This window comes from Pseudonaja textilis, chromosome 3, assembly GCF_049901715.1.
Source record: "Pseudonaja textilis isolate UNSWEBS1 chromosome 3, rPseTex1.2, whole genome shotgun sequence".
Lineage (NCBI taxonomy): Eukaryota > Metazoa > Chordata > Lepidosauria > Squamata > Elapidae > Pseudonaja > Pseudonaja textilis.
This window is the reverse complement of record NC_141992.1, coordinates 140,549,712-140,576,281: the sequence shown is the minus strand read 5'-3', so window position 1 is coordinate 140,576,281 and position 26,570 is coordinate 140,549,712. Positions and strand designations below refer to the sequence as shown.

Here is a 26,570-nt window from a genome sequence, read left to right as displayed (position 1 = left end):
CAGGTCCAGTCATGTGATGTCCTGCTCCATGACTATTACAACTTGTGACAGTAATGGGCAGCCTCCATTACAGTTGTAAGTCGAGAAGTGCCTGTATTATGATAACGCTTCAGCCACAGCACACTGCAGTAAAGAAGGTGAAAGAGAAACAGCCTTATTTGGAATTTGAAAATGGGAAATGCAAAAGATGATTTCATCGATGTACTGGCATGGACAAATTGAAAGAGATCCTAAATTGGTGAGTCAGATGGTGTAACTTCCAAACCATATTATATATTTCATTACAGATTATCTTCTGAAGTTGAAAAGTGGACTGATTGTCTACTTCTGTATTAGGTGAATGAGGGGTGTCAGATACAGAGCAATAGTTCAACTACTGTCATCTAAAACGTTGTCTTCCAAATTATAATGCCTAACATAAAAGTTCTTGTCCTGTACACAAGCCATTCCCAAGACTCTATCTGGTGCATGTTATGGACTTGTTTAGTAAAATTCTGACATTGATATCAAGATTATACAACATGCCAACAAGTCAAGCATATCAAGTGGAAGAATCCAATGGTGAAATTGCATTGCAGCTAATTTTGGCTGCCATGGACAAAACAGTTATGTGATGCAGGACATTGTTCAAACTTATTATTTACCTTATCCTTGGAAAACTATGAAATGAATAAATACTCAGATAATAGAGCTTAAAAAGAAATATATTTCATTATAATTAAGCCAATTGTTATATACCTTTAGGTGATAATGAGGTTTTAGATAAATTTAAATGCATCAGCCCCTTTGGTAGTTTGGCAAACTGAATACTTAATGAAGATACTCCTGTAAAAGAATAAAAATGAGGCCCATATCAAAAGTGAAAACATATTTGCAGAGTAATTACTGTTTACTTTATTTAATTTTGTTTATTTTATTTATCAAATTTAGAAACTGCTCATCTCCCTCACAGCAGGATTCTGGGAAGTGTACACGTAAAATATTAAAATATAAAAGCTGTATATAAAACTGTTATGTGAGGATTGGAGACTGTATCACAACATACATTTTATTACGTATGTTGTAATACAGTCCCTCTATTCCATGGATATTCATGTCCCATGTAGTTATTAAGCATCATCTGTCAACAAACTAATATAAGTGATCATAGATATATGAAAGAGGAAAAGTTCTTCACTAACAATTTTAAGTATTTACGATGCAGTAATAGAATTCATAATATTGTTTAATTTCAAGAAAAACGGAAAGAAATATACTAATCCTTTTATTGGGCTTGTATTATGAGTGGGAAAGGAAAGTGTGACAGTACCTCTGTCCTCTAGAGGGTTGTTAGCAAGATTAATTGTGTGAAGTCCTGAGGTGGGATTGTGGGATAGAGCATTGGCCAGCTTCTGTGCAAAATCTCTAAGAAATAAAGAAAAACATAAAAAATGTACTTTATTTTGCATTATACCATTTTCATGAGTTTAATATGAACTGGTTATAGGCTACACTGAACTAAGGAGCCTATTTAGAATATTGCATTCAAGTACATGGGTTTGCACATATATTGTTAGTTGCAACAATTGATTTATAAGTGGGATGCTACACTCGGTATGCAAGTGTACATTGGCCAGGAAAGATTCCATGTCTACTTTTAATATCCTGTTTTCTATTATTTTTGATGAGATAAAAATTATACAGCAGTTTGGAAATAATTCACACTCAGCATTTCATGTGATCCCAGTACAAGATGCAGCTGCTTTGAAGACTTGTAGCCAGATGCTACATTCACCCACCATTACTCTGAAACATCTTTCTAGAGCCAAATCACTGCATACCTCTAATACACATTATTGAGTGATTCAAAACAGACATGATATTTTTATTTTATCTATGCTGCCTAATGGCAAATAAAATATATATTTATACATATCAGCCAAGTTGTTCAACCTCAGATGGATTCTCCAAAGGAGTAGCTCACTTGGCCTAGATTGTATTTGTTCATTATTATTTTTTAAAGATTGCTAATCTCATTTATAGACATATGTACTTTTATGAATGTTGTATGTTTTAAGCTATGTTGCAAAGGCATTTAATAATTAAGATATAATCTTGATTTCTTATATTTTGTACAACTACTTAAAAATAGGCCTTCCTCAATACAATCACACAGCCAAGCTGCTATCAACAATTGTTTTAAGTTATGAATATCTGGGGGGTGGGTCCTTGGTGCTCTCTGAGCTTGGTAGTTTTCTTGCAGATTTCATTACCCAAACTAAGCACCAAGGACTCCTCATTTCAATCCTGAGCTATCAATATTCTCCTTTATGAATGTATATAATGGCTCCTCCCTACCATCCCCAAGTGGCATAAGGGCAAGCCATTCCATCAGAGATTTATTTTCTGAAAGACCAATCCTATATATACTTCTAGTATGAATAAACCAAAAGGGTAACCCACAAAACTGTAACAAGTACAGTAGTAATGCTAATGTCACATTTGCATATTATGACTCCTGGAAAATAAATTTCAAATAGATAATTTGCAATTGTAACAAAGCTGTCTACAGTAAAACTATGCTTGGAAATAACTGCAATAAGTAAATATGCCAACTCAGTTTAATGCCATTAACCCCCAATAAATATAATGCAACACTGCAGCTTCAGACTTGCAACTTCCTCTGATGTTATTAGGCTTTATTAAAAATGTTAGTGTTGATTAATTAAAAAGAATGACTTACGTCCTAAGACCAGCATTCTCTAGTACTAGCTCTTCCAATCTACTGGATCTGCTCACAACTCTTAGGATCTGCTCACAAACATCAGTGGACTGTCATGAGAACAATGATGCATTAAGAACCAAAAGAAATGAATTAGCAATACAAGAAGTTGAGAGGCTGGTGAGGTGGTACCTTTTTTTGTTACTGAATAATATAAAAAGTCTTAACAGTGGTGCACAGCATGACTTACAGATAATTACAGACAATGAATTCATTCAAGTTCATGCAGTGATCTAGTCACAAAACTCTACCAATTCAGTTTGGTGCCCCTTACTACAGCACAAGAACCAGATTTTGTCAGCAATGATGTAGCCCATATGAGGTAAAAATATCACACGTATTTTTTCTAGAACAGCTTAATAGCAAGAAATGTTGGCAAGTTCATAAAGAGCTCAGTAAACTTATTGATATACTTTCCTCCTTATTCATATTAGAACAGTGATCCTAACCAATCTAAGGAAAGTTCTTATGTCAATTACAAAACTAATATAAGCCCAGATGTATTTTTAATGTATTTAGCCTTCTATTCCTTTAGTTTGATTTTGGACTATGTAGTTCATAATGCATCTAAAGTTTAGTAAGACTTAACCTTCTGCAAATATTCTCCAACTTTACACTACTATCTATATAAAACTGCCCTATTCAAAATTAAAAATGAATAAATGCAAAAAGAAACCTGCACAAAATATTTTCTGAACTACTCCTATAGCTTCTAAGAATGCCAAATAATTAAGATAATGCAGAAAATGGAATGTTTTTTCCCCAGTGTTACAAAGTTATATATGTGGGTAGTGGCTTGAGGAATCCTACTGTAAGCTTACTTAAGAGTTCAGATCAAAATACAAATTATTCTGCTGATTCTGTTCACTCCATTTTAAATATGCACACATACTTGTAAAATATAACTGTTAGCTCTGTCTAAACAAAATAAGTTCACTATAATCATTTCAGTGACATCTTAAATAACAGTACACTTTGATATAACTTGCTTTTTTGAACGTATTTTTTGAATTTTCCAAGACTAGGAGGCCAATTTCCTTCTAAAGGGCTGTGCAATTTCCAGACTGTTTAAACAAAGAATATTCCACTTCATCCTCTGAAATATTTGTTAAGATTAAATGCTTGTAAGTAATGTTTGTACAACTTAGTTAATTTAATTGCAGCAGAATTATTTTTTAAACAGATCTGTTTACATTTTTTTTTCTTTTTATTAAGACTATAGTATTTTAAGAACTCTGGATTGATTTTTTGGGGCATCTTTAAAAATGCCTCTAAATACAATAAGCAAACAAAAATGATATTTTTCACTATCAGCTCTCTCCCCTTCTATTCAATGTCTACATGAAATCCCTGAATAGTCATTTGCCAGTGTGCTCACCAGAAGTATTAACAACAAAACCTAAGCTAAAATACTCAGTACAAATAATAAAAAGCAACTGCCATTGATCGTGATCCTTGGGAAAAAAGGGCCAATAAAAAACACAGTGGCTAGAGACTATTTGATGATACAAGAATAGGTTGAGAAGAGCTAAAAGAAGCAGTTTTCTGACAGATAATCCTGGTGCAGTGTTGTCTATCACAGACCTGGGCATTTTATTGCCTGCAGACCACATTCAGCCTTTGGTTGTCTCTGTCCAGCCTGCATGAAGTTAATTGGAAATTAGAAATCAAATGTAACTAAATGCACTGTAGGGGGTAGGAGAAGAAGGTACAGCTCATGTGCTCTTTCATGGCTGTGGAAGGGCGAGGAGAGAAAGCGCTCACCCCTTGCTTGAAGCTACTTGAGGAGTTGAGGTAACAGAGTTCTAGAACATCAAATCAGGTTACACTGGTTCAGCACTTCACAACAGTCCCAGTTTCTCATGTGGCCACTTGAAATAGTTAATTGTCCACCCTGTCTATCAGGTCATGAAATATCAAAAGACTTGAACAACTACTCTTCTAAAATAATTATATATTCTACACAACATGTTTCCCCCAACAATCAAGATACAGTCATTCTGCATCCTAATACTTACTAACTTTAGATCCTTAGAGGAAAGCTTTGTAAACCACTGATTATATTCCAGGGCAGCAACTATTGGTATTAAATCTCTAAGTAAAGAAAAAAAAAATCATACATTGAAACAAAAATTTCTAGACAGAAGTGATTTAGGAGGTTGTAGGAACTGTTTTTTTATTATCATTTTTCTCTTGCATTAACTCTTGAACTATATATAAGATGACCTGAGTTTTGACATTTCATTCTTTGCCAAAATAAATGCCTGCTTAAGATTTCCGCAACTAAATTACCATATATTTTCAAATTTTGTTTAATCTCATACACAGCGTTTTCATCTGATAAACTGTTCCTTTTATAAGTTCTTCATTCATTTAGAATGAACATTTAACATATGTTTACATTTAACACATTAAATGTTTCTGTGTTGACCACAACAAAGCAAAGATTGGTTTCAAAGTTACTTTTTCATCACCACTGTGAACTGCAAATGGTCACTAACAAGGAAGTCACTAATTGACTACTTGTAATATGTTTTAACATTTTACTAGCTGCTTTGAACAAGAAACTATTCTGATTATGTGAAAATTATGAGAATTCCAACTCATTTCCAATACAATTTTAAGTATTTAATTTCAATGAGCCCCTTTCTATTACAATATTGTTTCTGACCAATAAAATACATATACTTAAACGGTATTTTACATATGAACCAGTAGTTCACAATTTGTAAAGACAGTCAGGATCTACACGAGGATTTTAAGCTCTTGTTTAAGTCAGCTGTTTGAATCAAGGAGCAACTCCACACACCCCTCCTTATAAAACGGCATTCCGTAAAGTATGAAGAGCTGCAATTAGAAGGAACACTGGTTCACCCAATGTATGAATGAAAGTATTTTCTACTCATGTATATCTCATCTCATAATTGCAAAGTAATGAAAACTGAGAGCAAGATGAGCCCCTCGCAGCTGTTAAAATCCTGCTGAACAAAAGGTTCTTCTTTAGTATCCAAGGAGATCAGAAGATTATTACTGGACGTATAATCTTCACATTAGATGACTAACATACACTTTCATTTATTCAGGATCTTAGTATTTACCTGTGGTCAAGATGGCTAAAGTCTTGCAAATTTAATTCCCTGGTATCTTGAGTCAGATAAATGGTATCAACATCCTAGATAGATAAAAAAGAACGTTTTAGAGAAATACATTTTAGAGAAAAACTGTTTGATTCCTTAGCACAAAATTGCTTACATAATTGATAGGCTCTAATTAAGACCTTTTTTGTTTCTTTTTGCCTCAGGAGCTGCAAGTATACTTATTTCTATACTTACCCACTGCACTTCTTCCCTATATGGAAAGCCCAGCCAGTCACAAACGCATGCATACATCTGAGAAAACCCACCTACAAACAAACAAACAAAAAGAACACTAACCATTTATCACTGAGAGGAATAATTCTTAAAAACTGATACACAGATCCTGATAGTAAGATGATTTTATCTCTCTCTCTCTCTGGCACGCATGCTATCCTCAAGCACAATATGCAACTAACTGAGCCTAGACTCATTCCTCTAGAATATACAGCAAGGCAGGATACAGCATAAAAATAGCATCTTCCCACACTGCTCAAAATGGCTCTTCATTCTAACTATACCTTAGGACTATTTATATTTTTCCCCAAAAAGTAACTCTACATCAGAAATACAACAAAGCTTCCGTGTACTGGTGATGCCAGCAACTCCATATTTCAGCTGAAAAAGCATACACGCTTACCACATGGGCCTAATTCTCCTACAGTTTGACTGTCCCATAGAGTCTGCAGATTAGCCAGCCTGTCTGGGGGCTCCATAATTACTTTCTTCATTATTCTCCTAGAAGTCAAAAGCAAATGCACACATGAATTAGAACTCATCAAAATGTAGTTTTCTGTTTCATACTTATGTACTTGAACTAAAAGTTTCCATTGGGATTGTGTCCCACATCTGAAATTTGAATGAATTATCCCTTAGCTAATATAAATGTTGAAATTCTGTTAGATTTTATCCTTATGAATCTCAAAGCACTCTGTAAAGGTACTTCACAATCTCTGTGATCTCATCTCCATAACATTTGCAATTATCATAGTATATGGCAGTGATGGCTAACTTTTTTGTCACTGCGTGCCCAAAGTATGCACGGGCGTGCCTGCACACATAATGCAATGTGTGCGACTCCATGCCCCCATGCATGCATATGCTACCCCCCGTGCATCCATCCTGCCCTCACGCATGTACGGCAGAGACCTGAAAATCAGCTGGCCGGGGGGAGAAGTGCGCGCATGTACAGTGAAGCTGAGCTGGGACAATGGCTCGGGTGCCTGCAGAGAGGACTCTGCGTGCCACCTGTGGCACGTGTGCCATAGGTTTGCCATCATGGCTATATGGCTACATCTGATTCTTTAAAAATGCTATTTGACATGGTTTATTTTCTGGCTATTATAAAATGAAACATCTAGTAATTAAGATTCCACATAATGAATTGTTAAAATCTTCACGGAAACAGCACTGATATTTTTGAAAACTCAAAATATTTATAAACTGTTTCTAAACTGTTAAGATCGCCACCAAAAGCTGCTAAAGAAGGTATTGTAGTGATATCCTGAAAAACAGCAGTAACTATAATACTTGGATAATTGGAGAATGGCAGTTGTTCCCTGGATAGATATTATTTCCCACTCCCAATATTAAGTCTATTAAATTTTCATAAACTTATGTTAAGCATTGTGCAGTGCTTTGGATTTGAAAGGGAAAAAAATCCTTTGAATTGTACATAGTGTACATAGTACTTGCCACTACTTCTTTAAAGCAAATACCATTTTTCCCTGAAAAAATGCTGCACTTATGGAGAACAATACAATTCTGGGAAAAGATGCAGTTGCTTTAAAAAATAGTCAATAGATATTACACAAGTGCCCTTCCATGCTAGAAAATACCTTTTTCTATTTGAATCTAAAATGTTGCATAACCTTTCTATTCTACTGTTTTTAGGTGGTTTTGAGCCAACATATCTGGTATATTATATCAAAGAATAACTTGCTCTATGTTATCCATAAGGTACTGTACCGGCTTGACAAAATCTATGGAAACCCACCCCATTCTATCTCCTTTGGATACATTTAATACATATTCTTTAAAAAGTATCTAGAAATGAGGAGAAGACAAATCAGCATCACTGATACACCCAAATACAACGAGAGAGGGGGGGGGGAGGGAGAGGGAGAGAGGAGTGGGGAGAGAGATGGAGTCTATTTTGCTAAGCATTTATACCAAGATGTACCTACACTGGAGATAGACCAGGGAATATTCTCCTAAGGCATGTTCCAATATGTGCCAACACCTCATGCACATCTTCAGATGAAGTTAACTTCATAGAAATGTTGCACTTTTCAGTTTCTATAATCAGCTGCATAAAAAACCGGGAGAGACATGAGGTAGCCCTTTATATAATTCTTAAAAATCACAAATACATCAATAGTGAATAACTAAAAACAGTGCATTCAAAACCAGTTAGAATCTATGTTTATCTGTCTGAAAGGAGGAAGAACTGCTGACACATAATACAGGCATCTATATGGTTTGCTAGTTAAAGCCAGGGTCTGTTTTCTGACCCACTCTAATCCATGGAAAAACTGCAGTTTAATACCTCCTTATATTATTAGGATGTCTGAATAAATTGGTTATCATAAGATCTCTGATTGACACATTCCGAAAGTGGCTTTTCCAACAACCTGCAGCACTGTTTCCTCTGAATCTTTTTTACAACGGCAGGACTTCACAAAGGATCTATGCATTTATATGCTTATTAGCCCTGTACAGTACCTTGGATTTGTTTGTTTTTTTTAAAGGGCTTTGGAACACACATGAGTATGAACTGAGCATATGTCTGCTGATCTTTACAGCAGCTCTCCCCACTCCCTGGAATTGCATGATGGATCTCTCAGCTGCCATGTGAAAGGCTTGCCTGCTTTACAGATTTGAAGTCGAATATGATATTTATGCTTCCAGTGCATAGCCATAGTGTTGGGAGTCTGTGAAGGAAGGGAGACTCGTACAGAAACCCATCTCCATATATTTGAAGAGGAAAATGATTACAGATTAACACTGCTGATACTTTGAAAATGGAATGAAATGGGGAAAAGTGCAATTCTTGGGTCATCTCAGGACAACGGAAAATATGGAAATCTGTCCCAAACCTCAGTATGGCTTCCCACTCCTAAAGGAGATGGAAGAGGAAATACTTCCCTATGAAATAAATATTTCAGTTACACCCCTTCTGAATTTAAGAAAAAGTTGTTGGTAATTTGCTCTTACAGATCTCTTCAATTGATGTCCATTAAACATGTAAGATCTTATCATCACAACACTGCAGTATCAACTTAAACCAGGGCTCTCCAAACTTGGCAACTTTTAAACTTGTGGACTTCAGTTCCCAAGGCTGGGAAATTCTGACTGAGGAATTCTGGGAGTTGAAGTCCACAAGTCTTAAAGTTGAAGTCCACAAGTAGTAAAGTTGTCAAGTTTGGAGATCCCTGGATGAAACACAAAGGTATCTTCTATTGATTAATTTCTTGCACTTTCTGCTTTTTAGTTGTGGTTTGTGATGCTCAGGTTTACCTAGTTCATATGTATAGTCATAGTAACCTACAGACAATTGTGATCTAGAATGTTAAGATGCTATCCAAATAAGTAAAAGTAACAATTTATAGAAGCCTGAGGTTTGAGCACAAAAACAGTCTTAACTATTAAATCCAAATCATGCTTTTTAGTAAGAAAAACATTTGTAGAAGATGCAGATGCATAAAATAAGCCCCAGATAAACCAAATACAAAACCATGGGTTTCTGCTGCATTCCTCTCTCTTTTTTTTAATAATTTAAAATATTAATATTTTTTTTTGTTTTACATTCACAACATTTTTAATATCTTATTTGAACATGGAAGCTATAACTACATTCAAATTGGTCCTTATTTTTTTTATGAAGGGAAACATTACTTTCTGTATAACCAAAATCTAATTTGTTATATTGATACTGCAGAAATATGCAATTTAACTTCCTATGAATATTTCTTGCAACATAATCCATATGATTTCTTTCAGGATGAGGCTGTGTAGAAGAACCATCAAGCTGATTAAAATATTCTTGTGATTATGCAATTCTGTGTCTATTTGTAACTAAATATTCACCTGGCCTGGTTTGTTGCAAGTGATTCCTTGGATTTCCAAGTAGCTGAACGTTAATTCTAGCTGCAATTCAGAGAGAATAGAAAATTATTTTGATATATCAAAACATGGATTAAAATACATATTAAACGAAGATTAGATTACTGACCATATAACTTACATATAATTTATTGTAATGGTTTGCTCCTTGAGCATCATTCACTTGAATGGCATAAAACATACACAAAACACAACCCAGGGGCTAAAATTGGATGCCTAGGTAACAAGGAAGATGGCAGCAGAGATAATTAAGGGAAAATATACATTTTAGAGCCTGCATAAATATAAACACTGTGCTATTACAATCTGTTTTGTTCACTATCAAGCATCATCTTCCAGATAAGAATGAACCACTTAGGCAAGTTCATAAGAAAGCCAAGAAAAGTATTAGTTAATGAAGAACAGAGACCATAATCAAAGAATTTCAGCAATTGATGTGACTCAAGAATAACCCATCATCTGAGATCTCCTACATTGGGTTATCTTTGCTGTTTATTGTAACAGATTATTTTGCTCCCTTCTTTTCAGCATGCTTGCCCTTCTTCCCTTCATTTTTATAACTGATTTACTGTAATTTTATTTCCCCTGACAGCACAAATGGAAAATGGTAGGCAACTTCATGTTTGTCATCAAATCAACAGAGATGATGTTGATGTTTGTCATCAAATCAACAGAGTGTCTTTGCCTAATCAGAAAAGAAAAAGGAAAAATAGCCTTCTGCTGGCAGCGAAAAACAAATATACAGATGAAAAGGCACTGTCTGCTGTATTAACTTGCAGTGCTTTTGGCCTTGAGCTTCTGACTACAAACAACCAAATACATAGGTAGTTCTCAACTTATGACCATTATTGAGCCCATTTTTTTGTTACCAAGTGAACCATTTGTTAAGGGAATTTTGCCCTGTTTTATGACTTTTCTTGCCATAGTTGCAGTTGTAAAATTAGTAACACGGTTATTAAGTGAATCTGATTTCCCCATTGTCTTTGCTTGTCAGAAGGTCACAAAAAGTGATCCCAGGGCAGTGCAAATGTCATACATGTGAGTTAGTTCCCACACATCTTAATTTTAACTGCGTCACCATGGGAATGCTACAATGGTGGTAAGTGTGAAAATCAATCATAAATCATTTTTTTCAGTGCCATTGTAACTTTGAATGGTCACTAAATGAACTGTTGTAAGTTGAGACAGAGATGAAGATCTGCACAGCTGGAGCCTTGAAATATTTTTCAGGCTGCAGAGAAGAAATAGAGTATCTGGCAAAAGAAAAGGAGAAGCTGCCAAACATGAGATTACAATTAAATGAATGGCTGGTCTGAAAAATATACTCAACTGGTCCTCTCATCAAAATGGAAGGTATCAAATGGGGCACAACAAGACTCAGTCTTGTACAACATTTTTATTCATTGCCCAATAAAGTAGAAGAAATGTTGATTCGATTTGCAGATGGCACAAAATTAAATGGCTTGAAAACTTGATCAGAGACAGAGCTCTAGGAAAAAAACAGAAATAAATACAAAATTCTTTGCTTAGGAAATAGAAATAAAATGCTCAGAGCTGGGATTATGGTTAGGAAATCCTGGCTTAGTAATGAATGGTAGGTGAAAACAATTTTGGAATAATGGTTATAATCAAGCTGAGAATGATTCAGCAGTGCTATGTGGCAGCAAAAAAAAAAGGCTGAAACTTCAGAAATAAACAAGAAGAGTAAAAGTTCAACTTTATTTTGCATAGTTCAGATCTAGATAAGGGAAACAAGGATTACTGGAGACTAAACAACAAAGTCATTTGAAGAGAGATTGAAGGAATTTGGAATGTTTAACCTTCAGAAGAGAAGTTGAGGAGATATAACACCATTATTCAATTATTATTTCAATAACTGAAAGAATACACAAGGAAGGTCAAGACTTGTTGCTTAAATTTCCAGAATAGACATGGAAAAATAAATTTAAGATACAAGAAGGCAGATTCCAATAGAATACCAGAATTTTTTACTTCTAACAGTAATAGCACTTTTGATTTTGAAACCAATTACACAGGAAGACATGACTTGTGGTCAACTTATGATCACAATTGAGCCCAAAATTTCTGTTGATAAAGGAGACAGTTGTTAAGTGAGTTTTGCTCCATTTTGTGACCTTTCTTGCCACAGTTAAGTGAATCCCTGCAGTTGTTAAATTAGTAACCCGGTTGTTAAGTGAATCTGCCTTTTCCATTGACTTTGCTTGTCAGAAGGTTGCAAAAAGTGACCACATGGTCCCAGGACACTGCAACTGTCATAAATATGAGTCAGTTGCCAAGCATCTGAATTTTAATCAGGTGATCATGAATGAGGATGATGCAACAATTGTAAGTGCGGAAAACTATCATAAGTCACGTTTTTCAGTGTTGTTGCAACTTTAAATGGTCACTAAAGAACTGTTGTAAGTCGAGGACTACCTATAATAAGATCCTCCTTAGTGAATGCATTCAAATGGACAACCTACTAGTTTAAAACTTTCACACCTTCGACTCTGCTACAAGGAAAAATTCTTCTGGATCTGAATAGAAATTTGTTGCAAGTTTATTATTCTGTGTTAATCATGGTTTTCTATGGAGATCAGTTCTCCCCCCCCGCCACCAGGATTCACTACTTTACAGATTTTAAATTTCAAAATATATTTTAAAAACTCAGTATATCCTCTTATTTCTTGATGTGGCATGTTTAATTTGGCATGTTTGCCACAATTCAAGCTGTGGTAATGTTACTGCACTACAGTTGATTCTGACTAATGTTTCTATATATGGTGCATATAATTAAGAAAGGGGAAATCAAGTATCACTCCTATTTCATTTTGTTAGTCTTTCTGAAGTAGTTGTTGCCAAAGCAAAAATAGGGACTTATGCCAGCATCATGTTAGCCAGAATCCATAGAGTGCCAGAGTGCATTGGTCATGTGATCAACCTGATGGTTTTTGTGGCAGTCTTTAAGTGAACTCCATGGTCATTAAGTGAATCAATTGTTTGCTATGAGCGCAGCTTGACTGAAAACTAGAAGCGTCAATTTTTGGTAAAAATCATCATAAAACACGGTCAGGTGACCCTGGGATGCTGCAAATGCAGCTGTGTTGTTGCCAAACATCCAAAATTCATTTATGTGACCGCAAAGAGAGACTGACCATCTGAACTTCAAATTTGGGTCATAAGTCCCAGTTGTAACTTTAAACAGTCACTTACAGTCAGCCCTAAGTAGAGGAATACTTGTATAAAGCAAACTACATAACAACCCTTTATACTACTTATTTTCAAGTTGTAAATAGAACCAATTCTAGAAAAATGAAAGTCAATAATGTTGTAGGTCCATCCCCACTTCCTCCCTTACTCCCACTGCTGAAAAATACACCCCTGGCAAATTCTATAATGATTGCTATCATTATCCCATTATGGGAAGCAGAATCAGGCTAGAAGGATATTGGCAAACTCTCAGTCTTCATAGTGAAAGTGGCAGTAAGATTGGACCAAGAAATAATACTAATGAAACCAGCATTGTGTCCTAATTCAGACCTGCTAAAGCCTGACAAGATAGAGGAACTGACATGCTCTAGCCAGAGAATCAAATTTACCTCAGAATCTGTTTCCTTCTTGTCCTATCATACAATATATCTTCAAAATCCACCGCAGAAGATTATTTGAAAGAATTCTGCTTAAATGATGTCTGTCAACTTTGAATACCACCACGGTGGCCATTATAAAGAGAAGCTCAATTATAACTTATATCTCAAGAATTCTGCAGAGACATAACACTAAAAAGTGAACCTTCTTAAAATACTGATATATGTAAATGAACAAGAGGGATTTTTTTTACTTAAGAATAAAGCAAGGGGATAATCCAACCATATGATTTGAAATAATCTTTACATAAAATTTTATACTCTTTGTTAATTGTCTCAAAAAGCTACTATAATAAAAACTGGTTTCTACTGGTTTGGATTTTATATAGTTGCAAAGCAGTAATCTGAATGTTCCTTTATTAGTTTCTATAATATAATGGAATGTAGTAAGGAGGTGGATTCCCAGGAGGGATGGAAGAGTTAAGTGGAAACTTAGTCTCAAGCAACACAATCTCAATCTTATGTGTGAGAGAAAGATGATGAAGACAGATCCTCCCTAATAGGTCACAGGGTATATTGTAGATGCAGATAGCTGTCAGGATTCCGGCACTTACTCCAATTAAATCATGAGCCTCAAGCCGCATTCCCAAAACTAAAAAGGACATTTTGTATACATGTTTTATAGTTGACAATAGCAGAGTCTGGAAATATTTTGTTTTTAAGTTCTAAACAATAGAGAACTCAGTTTGGAAGAATCACCATGCATCATTCTTGCTTCATATTATCAACAATTTAGAGCATTGTGAAGTTGAATTATCTTTGAGGCACATAGATACCTTCACAAAATTTCATATTCAACAGGAAGAAAAAGTAAACTGTTCCCCTATGCCTTCAAGAAGATTGCATAAATTTGTTCCAATTGTAACACTTTAAACAACTTAGAAAAAAGAGGAAACAATGCACAGCATTTCCCTTAGATGTATTCTATGAACTATTCTCAACCACCTTATTATATTCCAAGACTATGACCAGTGTATTATCTTAAAAATAAGTGAACTCTGCTACATTATAGGGAGAAAAGTATGAAATTCAACCTTACCTTGGTAGGAATACGGGAAGTTAACAGAAAGGCCCGACATGATGTTAGCACCTGCAAAAACAAAATAGCAAATATTTACCTTTGGAAAAAAAACCAAACCTGGAGAATCTACTGTATATTCAGAAATGTTTTCATGCTATAATTTCTTAATATCTACATAAATTTATAGGAGTTTTGTAGCTCTATTTATATTCCCTCAGCATCCACTGAATGTAAACAAACAGTCTGCATAAAATTATAGAGCTGGAAGAATTTACTTTGTCAAAACAGCTTGCAGTGATTCTTCTAGGAGGCCTACCATGGAGCAGGTTCACACTCAAGTTACAGCATCTCCTATTTACAAATCACAATCTGAAGCCAGGTTGATCCTTTTGTGCTTTGGGATCTTTACATATAGTGTACATGTATGCTACTAGGCATAGATAGCTGAATTTTAGTGGAAGGTTTAAAGCTCAACCATCCCTGCTGGCTGGTATAATTTCGTACTTTGCCCAGAATAAAAAATAGCTAAGACTGTATGAAGCATTTCTTCTCTATTATGTTGTTTAATAGATATTATTTAAATTTAGTTCCTGGAGCACTGAGGTTCTGCAGTGAGCCAGTACATACCATTATACTTGATTGATTGGAGATTGCTGGCTCCTGTGTGAGGCAATCTGCGCTGTGATTGGTTGATATGGGCGTGGAGAGGGAGTTTCCTTTTTCCTGTCTTTTTCTTCTGTGTGCCCTGTGTGCTCTGTGATTGTACCTCATGATGCCCTTGTTTGCCTATCTTGTCTCTGACTTCATTTGGATTCCTGCTGTGCAAATTCCCTGACAGTAGATATTAGTAGTCTGATTGTAGTGGAGCAGAGAGAATCTTTCCTGTGTACATCTTATCCACAAAAATTATGGAACCAATAGAGGTGCTATTGTTGCATAATAATTGGCCGTAAAATTTTCAAGGCTTCTCGAGATGCTACTTCTCAGATAACCTATGTAAAATTCATAACTTATGTAAAGACCTATGTAAAGTTCAGCTCTAGGTAGTAGATGGGATTGCAGCTACTAAACTGACCTTTCCTGATATGTAGCAACTTCCTTGCCTGAGCTGGTCAATGCCATGGTTGGGCTGGCAGTGGAGTTTCCCAAACTTACAGTACTGGGAGGCGTACAGCTTTGTGAACATCATTGTTACCAAGGACCTCAACCAAGTCACCAAGGGGCTAACATAAAGTGTGGACCACATGTTGGATTTGGCTTTTGTTATGGGGCAGTGATGACATGATCTGAATTTGAGGGACATTTACATTAAAATTTAACTATTGAAAAGTGGAATTTCCCTTTTTCATCCAACTTTAACCCCAAGGAAATAATTAATTTTATTCTTGGAGGTGATGAATGTCACACAAATCCATGTTTCATTTTCAAGATCACAGTTCTGTAAAGTATGAAAACCCCAACCTAAACCAAAGGATGCCATCAGAAATATTAACCCGGCCTATGATGGGTCACCGTTAGATGCTTGAGAACTATCCATAACAAGAGCTAAGAGAATTTGACAAATAGCATGATGAAATATCAGATAAAACCTCAAAATATGAGGTACAGAAAGAGCAAAATAGATGAAGGCTTAGTTTAGATTTGTAACCGCCCTGTGGGCTGCCAGACTTAAGTAAGTCTAAATGGGAGTTGGGAAGGAATAATAGCCTTTTATTTAATATGTAATTGCTGTTTGTTATACTCATGACATTCTATTGACTGTTTTAACTTTTAATTGTAACAATTTTGGAGACTGTGGGAAAAAGGATGCACAAATGAAAATATTTGAAATGGATACAAAGTTATAGAACATCCTGAGAAAAAAGTTTACATTCACAAGGGAGAAGATGGTAATTTTGGAGCCTTGTTTTCACATATTATTGCTAGAAGGGGAGAAGTGAAGGACAAATCTTTTCTGTATAAGCCATTGTACTACTACTACAACAACTTCATGATTCTACAATGAAGCTGCTTGACAGAATACTCAGTACAGACAAAAAGAAATACATTGTTTACTGTACTGTTAAAGTATAATAGCATTTTGGGGATTTGTTTTTCTGACACATTTGGAGGCAATGCAGCGGGAAAAGCTGAACCCTTGAATTTACTAATGCAATATGAGGAGATATCCATCCACATCAAAAAACATAATACCATACATTTGTTCTCTTGTGTATTTGTAGCTGACTCCTTTAAAAAGTAGAATGTTGGACTAATTTTGGTCTGAACAAGTAGCATTATCATATTTTTATCATTAATTTTGTCTTATTTTCCTCAACTTGCAAACAATAAATATAAACAGTTATTGAGCTATATATACTTTTTTAATTATATTTTTTCCACTTCGGCCCTACTTCTCTCTCAATTACAATTTAGCATACAAATGTTGCCTGTAAGTACTTCCTCAAACCACCAAAACTTTAACCTTAAACTGTCTACCGTGGACCTCACTCGATTCCTAAGAGGTCTGTAAGGGGAAGTGCATAAGCGCACCAGCATGCCTACCGTTCCTGTCCTACTGTTCCCATTTATTTGTACTCATTTATTATGTATATACTTATACCCATTCATACTTATATGTTTATATGTTATGGTCATACTTACGTTTTCTCATAAATGCTTGACAAACTTAAATAAATAAATAAATGCATCATAATGAAAGGAGTTGTTTTTAGTACAATGAAATTAAAGTGAGGGAATTGGTGGAAAGATAGTACGTAGTACATGGTTTGTTGCAAGGAATGAATGTGAAAAGAATGGCTGCGTATATAAGCAGTGTAGCATTCAATTTATCTCCCTATAAAATTCAAAGATCCGTATACCATATTTTCCCCATAAGTGTATCAACTACCCCCTAAAGTCAAATATAACTTTATCAGATTTACAGTTGTTTACTGTACTTTATTGATTATTTTAATTTTGAGACCATCTATCCCCAGAAAAATTCTGGATTGCTTACAGATACAAATCAAAAGAAAGCAAAATATATTGGAAAAAGAGAAGTGGCTTGCTTTAAAATTAACTATTTTAACTTGAAAAATTTCCATTTCGTTTTCGTATGTATATCAAGATGAAATAAATTGTTATTTTATCATTAATAGGACATGATATTTAATGAACAAATTCACTTAAAATAGCTTTATCAATCAAGATATCTACAAAATTGAGTAAAAATCAGAGAACTTGGAGTAATGCTATTTTTAAAATTCATGTATGTCAATCTAATGTTTTTACGGTTTATAGAAAGATGAACAATTAATGTCATGCTGTTATATATATCATAAACATTCCCAAAGCAATAAAAACTCCCAATTAAAATATTATAGTTATCCTACAACTTATATTCTGAACCCCATTATTGGTAGAAATGGTTAGTGTATTATCATTTGAATCCATCAAGTAATTTAGTTGATATCTGTCCATTTCTCCTTGGCACATAACCAAATGCACATATACTAAAGCCTTGTCTAGACTAAGGATTTGCATTCATATTTGCTATTAGGACAACTGTACAGATTTGCACTTTAGCAAGCATGTATATAAGTCTCTGGTATTAGTACCAATCATCACTCAATAAAGGCAAGTTAGGTCATATTAGAATGAGCCAATGAAATTATGCTACTTAAAATAGAGCCTATTTTCAAAGTAATAACCTTTCTTGAATGAGTTTAGAATTAAGGTGACATCTTACTAAGAATAAGACATATTAACTTGGTGTATAGAATTCAGTTCCTGTAATAGGAGTAATAAGAAAATTTATGCATAGTGCGCCTTTCTCCAGTCTAGCATCTTCTACACATGATATAAACTAAAGCTCCCAAGTCATCAAAATCAAATCAAACTTTGGGAAAGGTGACAGACTGAAACAATCTCACAGAAGACAAAGTTATTTCAACCATACTTGCAATTGCTCCAGCAATCTGGTTGATCATGCTTCAGTTCAAAGTAGACTATCAATTGTAGGCAGCAAATGGAATTCAACAAGTTCTCATTAAGCAAATGAGAAAATGATGGTTTGTATTTGGTTTATATGGAACTTCAAATCATTCTCAATTATTATCATCCTCTGATAATCTGTAGATGATTTAGTGATTTTAGAAAACAGCAGGTTTGAGTTCCAACTTTTTTTTTTTTGAAATTTATAGTCTATAGGTCCTGGTTCTAGAGCAGGGGTTTCAAACTCATGGCCCATGGGCTGGATGCGTCACACACTGACCACGCCCTCCCGGTTTAGCGAAGGGGGAAAAGTCATAATATATCACGTGATGACAGCATGATGCCGCGAGTTTGACACCCCTGCTCTACAGGATTACGAAGCCATTAAAGCAACCAATATCTAGATCAGTGGTAATGAACCTATGGCATGAGTGCCAGAAGTGGCACACAGAGCCATCTCTCCAGGCATGCGGAGCCATCGCCCATTGCTCTTCTGGGTTCCAGCACGCCAGCCAGCTGGACTTCACATACACATGTGCACAAAAAACCAGAAGAGCAGCCGTCTGGTGCGCATATATGCGCCGGGAAGATGATCTTGTTTTCAGCATGCGCAGGTGCATCGGCCACTTGGTCTTCTTGTTTCTGGTGAGCATGCGGGCGCAAAGACCAGCAACGGGAAGAGTATCGGGCGCGCATGCCAAAAGATGCAGAGAGGGGCAGAGCTGTGGGCCAGAACGGGTGGGCCGGGGCTTCCCTCCCTCTGCACCTGAGTGGGCTTCTTGTGCAGCTCAAGCCCAGGCGCATCCATGCTCTGGAGCACCTGGCTGGCTTGGACACCCCAGAAGAGTTGACTGGCCCCCGCAAAGCCCCCCTTCCACTTTTGCCAAGGAGGTGCGACTGCTTCCCAGCCAGTGCACTGTCCCCGGCATTCCTCCCACCCAGATCAGTTCCTCCGCCTCCCCAGAAGAGCAGCAGCAGCCACAGCCACGGGGGTAGGGCAGGATTGACTGGTCAGTCTCCTTCCGAGCAGGATGCTGTAGAAGGAGCTGCTGGCGGGGAGGCAAACTGCCCGCATGGAGATGCTGCCAAGGAAGTGGCTGTGGTGGCTGGCCAGTTGCTCCTGCCCTTCCCCCTGCAGCTGCTGGTCCCACTGCTGCTCTTCTGGGGAGGCACAGGAGCTGAGCTGGGTTGTGGGAACACTGGGGAAGTGCACCAGCTGAGAAACGGTTGCGCCTCCTTGGCAAGTGGTGGGAGGAGGGGCTTTGCGGGGGCCGGCCAGCTCTTCTGGAGCATGGATGCACATCAGTGCCACTGGTTGGAGAGTTGGCAGCGCAAAAAGCCTGCTCGGGGAGGGGGAGGGAGGGAAACCCTGGCCCTCCTGTCCTCACCCCCACTGCCCTCTCGCCCCAGGTGGCGGCACGTGTTGCGTTGCCGCTTCTGGGCAGGTTGCTGGAGGAGGAGCTGCCAGCGGGGAGGTGAGCTGCCCACATGGCTCACTGGAGTGGGAGTGGCTGTGGTGGCCAGCTGGTTGCTCCTGCCCTTCCCCCTGCAGCTGCCGCTGCTCTTCTGGGGTGGCAAGGCTGTGCAGGAGCTGAGCCAGGCAGGAGGAATGCCAGGACAGCGCACTGGCCGGGAAATGGTAAGAGGTGCACTGGCCGGGAAGCTGTCGCACTCCCTTGGAAGAAGTGGTGGAGAGGAGGGTAGCTGCACTGACTTGTTCTGAGGCTAGGAAGGGGCTCTGGCTTTCCAGGGGAGGGAGGTCACAGTGTGTTTGTCCTGCCACCCTGACGGGGAGGGAGGCGCAAGGATCCCCCAAAAGCAAGGCACATAGGACAACTGGTCTTTGTGCATGCATGCGCGCCAGAAACCAGCAAACCAGGTGGCCAGTGCGCATGTGCGCGCACACATACCCATTTTGGCACTCGGTACTGAAAAGATTTTCAACACTGATATAGATCATTGGAAAATATTGTCCTTCTATCCTTTTTGTTCACTTGATTTCTTTTGCTAGATTCTGGCATCTTTCATGAATATAACTGGCAATCTTGATCTTGATATGCATGTTCTTTATTTTAGATATATATGTACAAAACATTGATCAAATAAGCTTAATTCTGACAGACATTCCTTGTCAGAGTCATATGTAATTCTTTTAACTCTACACATGAGATTATTGTATACATAGGGCATCTTCTCTTAATAAGCAGTAATTTCTATATCAAACAGAGTTGTTTTGCTATATATTCCATCTATTTGGGAATTTCCTTTTATTTTCTCTACATAAATGATGAAGAACAAAGTTCTTTTTTAATAAATAAGTTGAAGAAAATACACAAGCACTATATACTTATCTAGGCAAATGTTTTATTCTGGGGTTTTGAGACAAATCAAAGTACTATATCAACAAACATTTTCAAATTTTATATTGCTTTTCCCATTTTAATGCCTTAGGATTGCTTACCCTAGAGCGGGAATGAACAATATATGGATCTGCAGGTGTTGTTGGACAGAATTTCCTTCATTCCTCATCATTGGCCATACTGGTTAGGAGTGATAGGAAACTGAGTTCAACAAGATTGCCTGCCTTGGAAGTAAAGTTAAGAATAGCAAAATATACTGTAACAATGAAACAGGAATTCTGCTTCTGTTTGTCTCTCTCTTCTCATATATTTGTATCCATACATATGTACATATAGTTAGATATTATCAATAACCTTTTCTTTAAGAAAGCATCAAAAATAATTGGTCTGAACATGTTCTTGTTTTGCTTTCAGCATTTTAAACTGAAACAGCACTTCTGCTAATTTACTAAATTAAACCGTAATTGTGTTTCTTATAGAGCAAACAGATTTTACCCATGGTCTTGCAGATAGTTACGACAAATTTACATTTTATTCCAGGGCAAATTGGTCAGCCTTCCTTATAAATTAAAATAAATTAATGAATAGTTGATAGGTTTTCCAGCAAGTCTGAGTACTTTCAACATACTATGTGACATTTTGTTTCTCCACAAAAAGGAACATAACAATTGCTTTTGCTTGTTCAGTGCTTTTCTTTTCTTCCTTATTAGTGTTTGATTAAATATGTCAGTTTCAATATTTTACAAAGCACAGCACTGTCTGAATTGCATACATACTGAGTTTTAAATATACACAGGCACAGAACCAGGTTTTGCTTTTCTTTTAAATGGAAACAAAACGTTCAAAAATTTAATAAATAATTAGTAGGCTATTGACTTATTTTTTTTGACATCTTCATAAAAAATGGCTATAAAACCCTTAACCAAATTTACTAATTGTCAATAAGTAAACTGTGCATTTACTCAGAGAAATCTCTAATTGACTAGAATAGTCAACAGATATAATCTACCACTTCCAGATCACCCTGATCGGAGTATATATACATATTAGTTTCATAATCTCACAGATACTAAGGAATTAGATGAATTTAATAATTTTCTAAAAGCTGACCTCAGATCCAAGATTTACTTCTTTGCTTTATAGAATAGCTCAACAATTAGGAAGTTGCTACATTAATACTTGAAGAGTATATGTTTCCCCACTTTAGTCTAAGAATTTAATATACATGAATGGATATGGGAAAGTTACATCAACTTCAAACACAATTCTCCACTCCAAAGACAACTATTTCCTACAGCAAGGAATGCAATAACAATCTGCCAACATTCCTTACTTATTACTATTTTCAGAGGAACAATCCTTAATATGAAAAAAAACAACAATTAGTTCCATGGAACAGTGTCTCTACAACATCTAGTTTTCATTATTACTCTAATTGTTTATTTATAGCACCAGCATAAGCCCAGCAAGATAATTTTTTCACACACAGACACAATTGTAGGCATAATGAATACCAGCTACAAAGCTAACTTCCTGGTTAATAATGGCTTAGCAGACTGTGCACACAAAGCTCATGGCATACAGTTGTACAGTTTTCCCTGGCTTTTTTTTTAAAAAAAAATCCTTTATTTTTCATTTAAATTATCCACTAACTAAATAACTCATTTCCCAGACAAACCAGGCATGAGGAAGCTTATCCTAATATTAAAATAAAGATGCCAATCTAATTGTTGTAAGCATGGTAAATAATCCAGGAATATGCTTGTACATTACTTCACTTAGCTTTCTCAAATACAATGACCTGCCTATTGCTGCAATCAAAGAATTTCCTTGACACATAGAAACTGTTCCAAGAAAATATTGGGGATTTCCTAGGTTGTTTTACGACTATAGCCTCTAATACTACACCGAAGAATAGTCTAAAAAGTCCCTAAATATTTAAAGAAGTTTGTTATACACAATTAAAGACAGAATTCATAAAGTGGTCTTCTAGACTAGAGCATTGTTTCTCGGGCTGTTTTCATAACTCAAAATCTGGGCCACAAACAATTTCATCTTCCTGAGAATTCACAAACCATTCTGAAGTATGTCTAGCCCAGGCGTCTTCAACCATGGCAACTTTAAGCTGGGCGGACTCCAACTCCCAGAATTCCTCGGCCAGCTGGCTGGGGAATTCTGGGAGTTGGAGTCCGACAGGCTTAAAGTTGCCAACGTTGGAGACCCCTGGTCTAACCCATATCTCCTGAATGAAATCAATGTATCATGGGAACAATGATATCAAAATATTGAAAATCCATGAAACTTCAAAGAAAGAGAAATATGGAGAGGGGGAAGGGAGGCAAACAGCATTCAAGCCTATACTTCTGATGTATGTATGTATGTATGTATGTATGTATGTATGTATGTATTCATTCATTCATTCATTCATTCATTCATTCATTCATTCGATTTGTATGCCGCTTATCTCATATAGAGATTTTCTTCCACTGTACATAGCATTGATGAAATTAACTATTTCTGGGTCAGAACAAATCACTTTCTGAGCAAATTCTGAAAGGAAACTTCAAAAGCAGAAACTAGCTTTTTGGAATTGTGGCAAGTGAATACAGCTTATTTTACAGGTAAATACATGGGAGATTTTTTTTTTCTTTTGCAAATCCAGGTAACACCCTGACATAAGCTATTTTGCATTGTTTAACTCTGTACTGTGCCCAGAAATGGAAAAATCATTTCACAAGAAATAAGAATATAAAGTACTAACCAGGAAGCTATTTATACAAAGATATTAGAATATTCTATGAATCTTTTTCAGGCTTTGCAGTACATGTCCATGCTTGTTTTTTAGAGTGCAGCCTACTAAAAAAAGGGAAAATGAAAACTTGACTTTAGAAAATGGCTAGAATTTTAAATACTAATCAACTTTTTTGATTCTATTCTCCACGGTTGCACCAATTAGATTTTTTGGGGGGAGGGAGGAAAATAAAATGTATTTTAAACCCTAAAATGAAAGTAGAAATCAATCAATCAATCAATCAACCTACCTATGAAAATAAAGTATCAATTATGGAAAGTATTTGAGAAAACAGGGACATTTTCAATAGTTTTGTTTGACTCAGGATTGCTGTATATCTTCATTTGCTTTCTGGGACAAGTATACATACTTGCAATTTTATTCATAATTCAGCAACTAAACATTAAACACTTTCTTTGCCTGCATTGTTATGTTGTCAGTTGATAATTCACAGAACGGGTTTATCTAGTCCTGCAAATGGTTGGATTTCAAGACTCTCCATCCTCAATCTCTTCCATTATTTCTTTTAAAATGGTCTTATTTTGTGATGCATCCAGATCTCAAAGAAGACTGTGTACTGCAAAACTGTTACCTAAACTGATATTCTGAACTACTTTTCAGATTATCACATGTTATCCTCTGAATTACTGTTAGATACCTAATCAGTATTTTTCTGCCTGAATACCGCAAGGAAGACAGTTACGGATTGGGCATTTGCAGAAACTAGATGGGCATGAAATAGGTCTCGGTTCTGGCAGAACAATGTTTAGTTAGAATTCGTGTAGGAATTAGCAATGTGGGGACTACATACTATCACTCTCTTTCTCTTCCTCTCCCCCGCCCCCTCCCCCATATATATTCAAAATCCTAAAGAATCACAAATCTTACAAGATTTCAGAAACGAATCTCAAAACCTCTGAGATTTGATAATCACTGCAATTTACAAGTACTCATGATTTGGGGAGGGAGTTATGCCATTTCACATTGTGAATAAGAACTGCAAGCAGGATTAATTCTCAGCAACTGAACAGTTGTTTCAGCATCTTTCAATAATGTATCAAGGCTTTTGACATTCCTCAGTTCACATCATGCTATGCCATGTAATTATAAAGCTGGTAATTCAAGTTTTAAAAAGTCCAAGGTTCTTTCGGATTCTGAAATTTAAGGTTCCCCCTTCTGGAAAAAAATTATGAGAGCAGAAGAGAAATTTCATGATGTACTGACATCTTTAAATATAACTATTACAGCCATTTACAGTGCATTCAGAAAGTATTCAGACCCCCTTCACTTTTGTTATGCTGCAGCCTGCTTCTATAGTTGGTGTAGAAACATGTCAGACACAGATCAAGAGAAATGGGAAGCACCAAAGCTAAATTTCACTTGTGGTTGAAATACCGTGTTTCTCACAAAATAAGGCCAGGCCTTATTTTTTTTGACCACCAAAAAGACGGCTAGGCCGTCTTTTTGGGGTGACTTAATTCCCCCCTGTTGCATCCTCAGGCGGGCAGGCAGTGAAGGCTTGGATGTTAACTTTGGGGTTGGTGGGGCACTTCGTATCAGGAGACCTTCCGCCACCATTGCTTTCCCTTCTCCCTGTGCTGCCACAGCGTTTGGAGCAACACCGCGGCATTCAGCGCAGCCACGCGCAGCCAGCCAGGGCTCCTCCCTGCAACTGGAGCCCGGCGGAGACACTCGGCTTCAGGCACTCCTGTAGCTGCCCTCCCTCCGCCTTTGAAAGCAAAGCCCATTCTTTTAAAAATGACATCCTACTACTGGTATGACAAAGCCTCCCCTGCCTGAGAGGGCAGCCCAACCCCACATGGGGAGGTGAATCTCTCGGGGCCACCGCCCAGGATTGGCCCACCCTGGGAGAAGGCTGGCACCGGGCAGAGCGTGAAGAGCTTCACCTAGGGCGCCCAGTGCAACTGACAGGCGGGCCCTCCTGCCCGGCAGCGGAGCTCTCGCCAAGGCAGTGAGCACCTCCCCGCCGGGCCCTCCGCTCATCCCGTCAGGGCTGTGCCGGAGCTGGACAGAGCCGGGAAAGCGAGCCGCGGGTGCGCGCCCGCCTGCCAAGCAAAAGAGCCGGGCCGACCTGAGCTTGGCTTCCTTCCCAAGTCCCTCCAGCCTGAACCCGAAGGAGCTACCAGGAGAGGCCGCCTGAGGCAGTGATAACTCCCACCCATCCGTGGACAGGGAGACGAGGTGACGGCCTGCGCCATGTCCTCCTCAGAGCTGAGCCCTGCTGAGTGAGCGCCTCTGCCTGAGCCGCTGCAGTGTTTGGAGCTGCCGTCGCGTTTGGAGATGTGTGGGGACGGGGACGGGCTGGGCGAGGCATGAAAAGGATGGGCGGCTTCGGGCTCTCTCCGCCGGACCCCCCAGCCAGGGAAGCAGCGCTGCCGTCGCCTCGCCTGTCCGCAGATGGGTGGGCGCTATCACTGCCTTGGGTGGCCTCTCCCGGTGGCCCCTTCAGTGCAGGACCACCACATGTGAAAGAATGTTCTGTATTTCTTTTTACATTTCCAGCAATTCGGATTCATGTTAAGAGACATTTTCGCTATTCTCGAGGGAGAGAAAATTTTGATATGTTTCTTTTGATAAGGATGATGACAACAATGATGATGTCATTGATGATTTTATTAACTTTTAATACATAATGATTTTATTAACTTTTTTAATGGCTGCTCACTCTAACCAACTCTGGGCAGCTTACAAAATCCAAATTGAGGTTATATAATCAATTTATAGCAAATGAATTT

At 37.4% G+C, this 26,570-nt stretch overlaps 1 protein-coding gene across 4 annotated transcripts in view; it reads right to left on the bottom strand.

Annotated features, from left to right (window-relative positions):
- Nucleotides 1–26,570, bottom strand: part of CARMIL1 (capping protein regulator and myosin 1 linker 1) — a 130,720-nt gene that overhangs the window by 52,808 nt on the left and 51,342 nt on the right. For all 4 annotated transcript variants that reach the window (XM_026699503.2, XM_087930970.1, XM_087930971.1 and 1 more), the window contains exons 3-12: nucleotides 14,707–14,757; nucleotides 9,985–10,044; nucleotides 8,082–8,203; nucleotides 6,536–6,633; nucleotides 6,094–6,164; nucleotides 5,860–5,933; nucleotides 4,780–4,855; nucleotides 2,723–2,811; nucleotides 1,310–1,404; nucleotides 739–825 (exon numbers count right to left, since the gene is read on the bottom strand). In XM_026699503.2, the coding sequence (XP_026555288.2) occupies nucleotides 739–825; nucleotides 1,310–1,404; nucleotides 2,723–2,811; nucleotides 4,780–4,855; nucleotides 5,860–5,933; nucleotides 6,094–6,164; nucleotides 6,536–6,633; nucleotides 8,082–8,203; nucleotides 9,985–10,044; nucleotides 14,707–14,757 (823 nt within the window). The remainder of the gene's footprint in view (nucleotides 1–738; nucleotides 826–1,309; nucleotides 1,405–2,722; nucleotides 2,812–4,779; nucleotides 4,856–5,859; nucleotides 5,934–6,093; nucleotides 6,165–6,535; nucleotides 6,634–8,081; nucleotides 8,204–9,984; nucleotides 10,045–14,706; nucleotides 14,758–26,570) is intronic.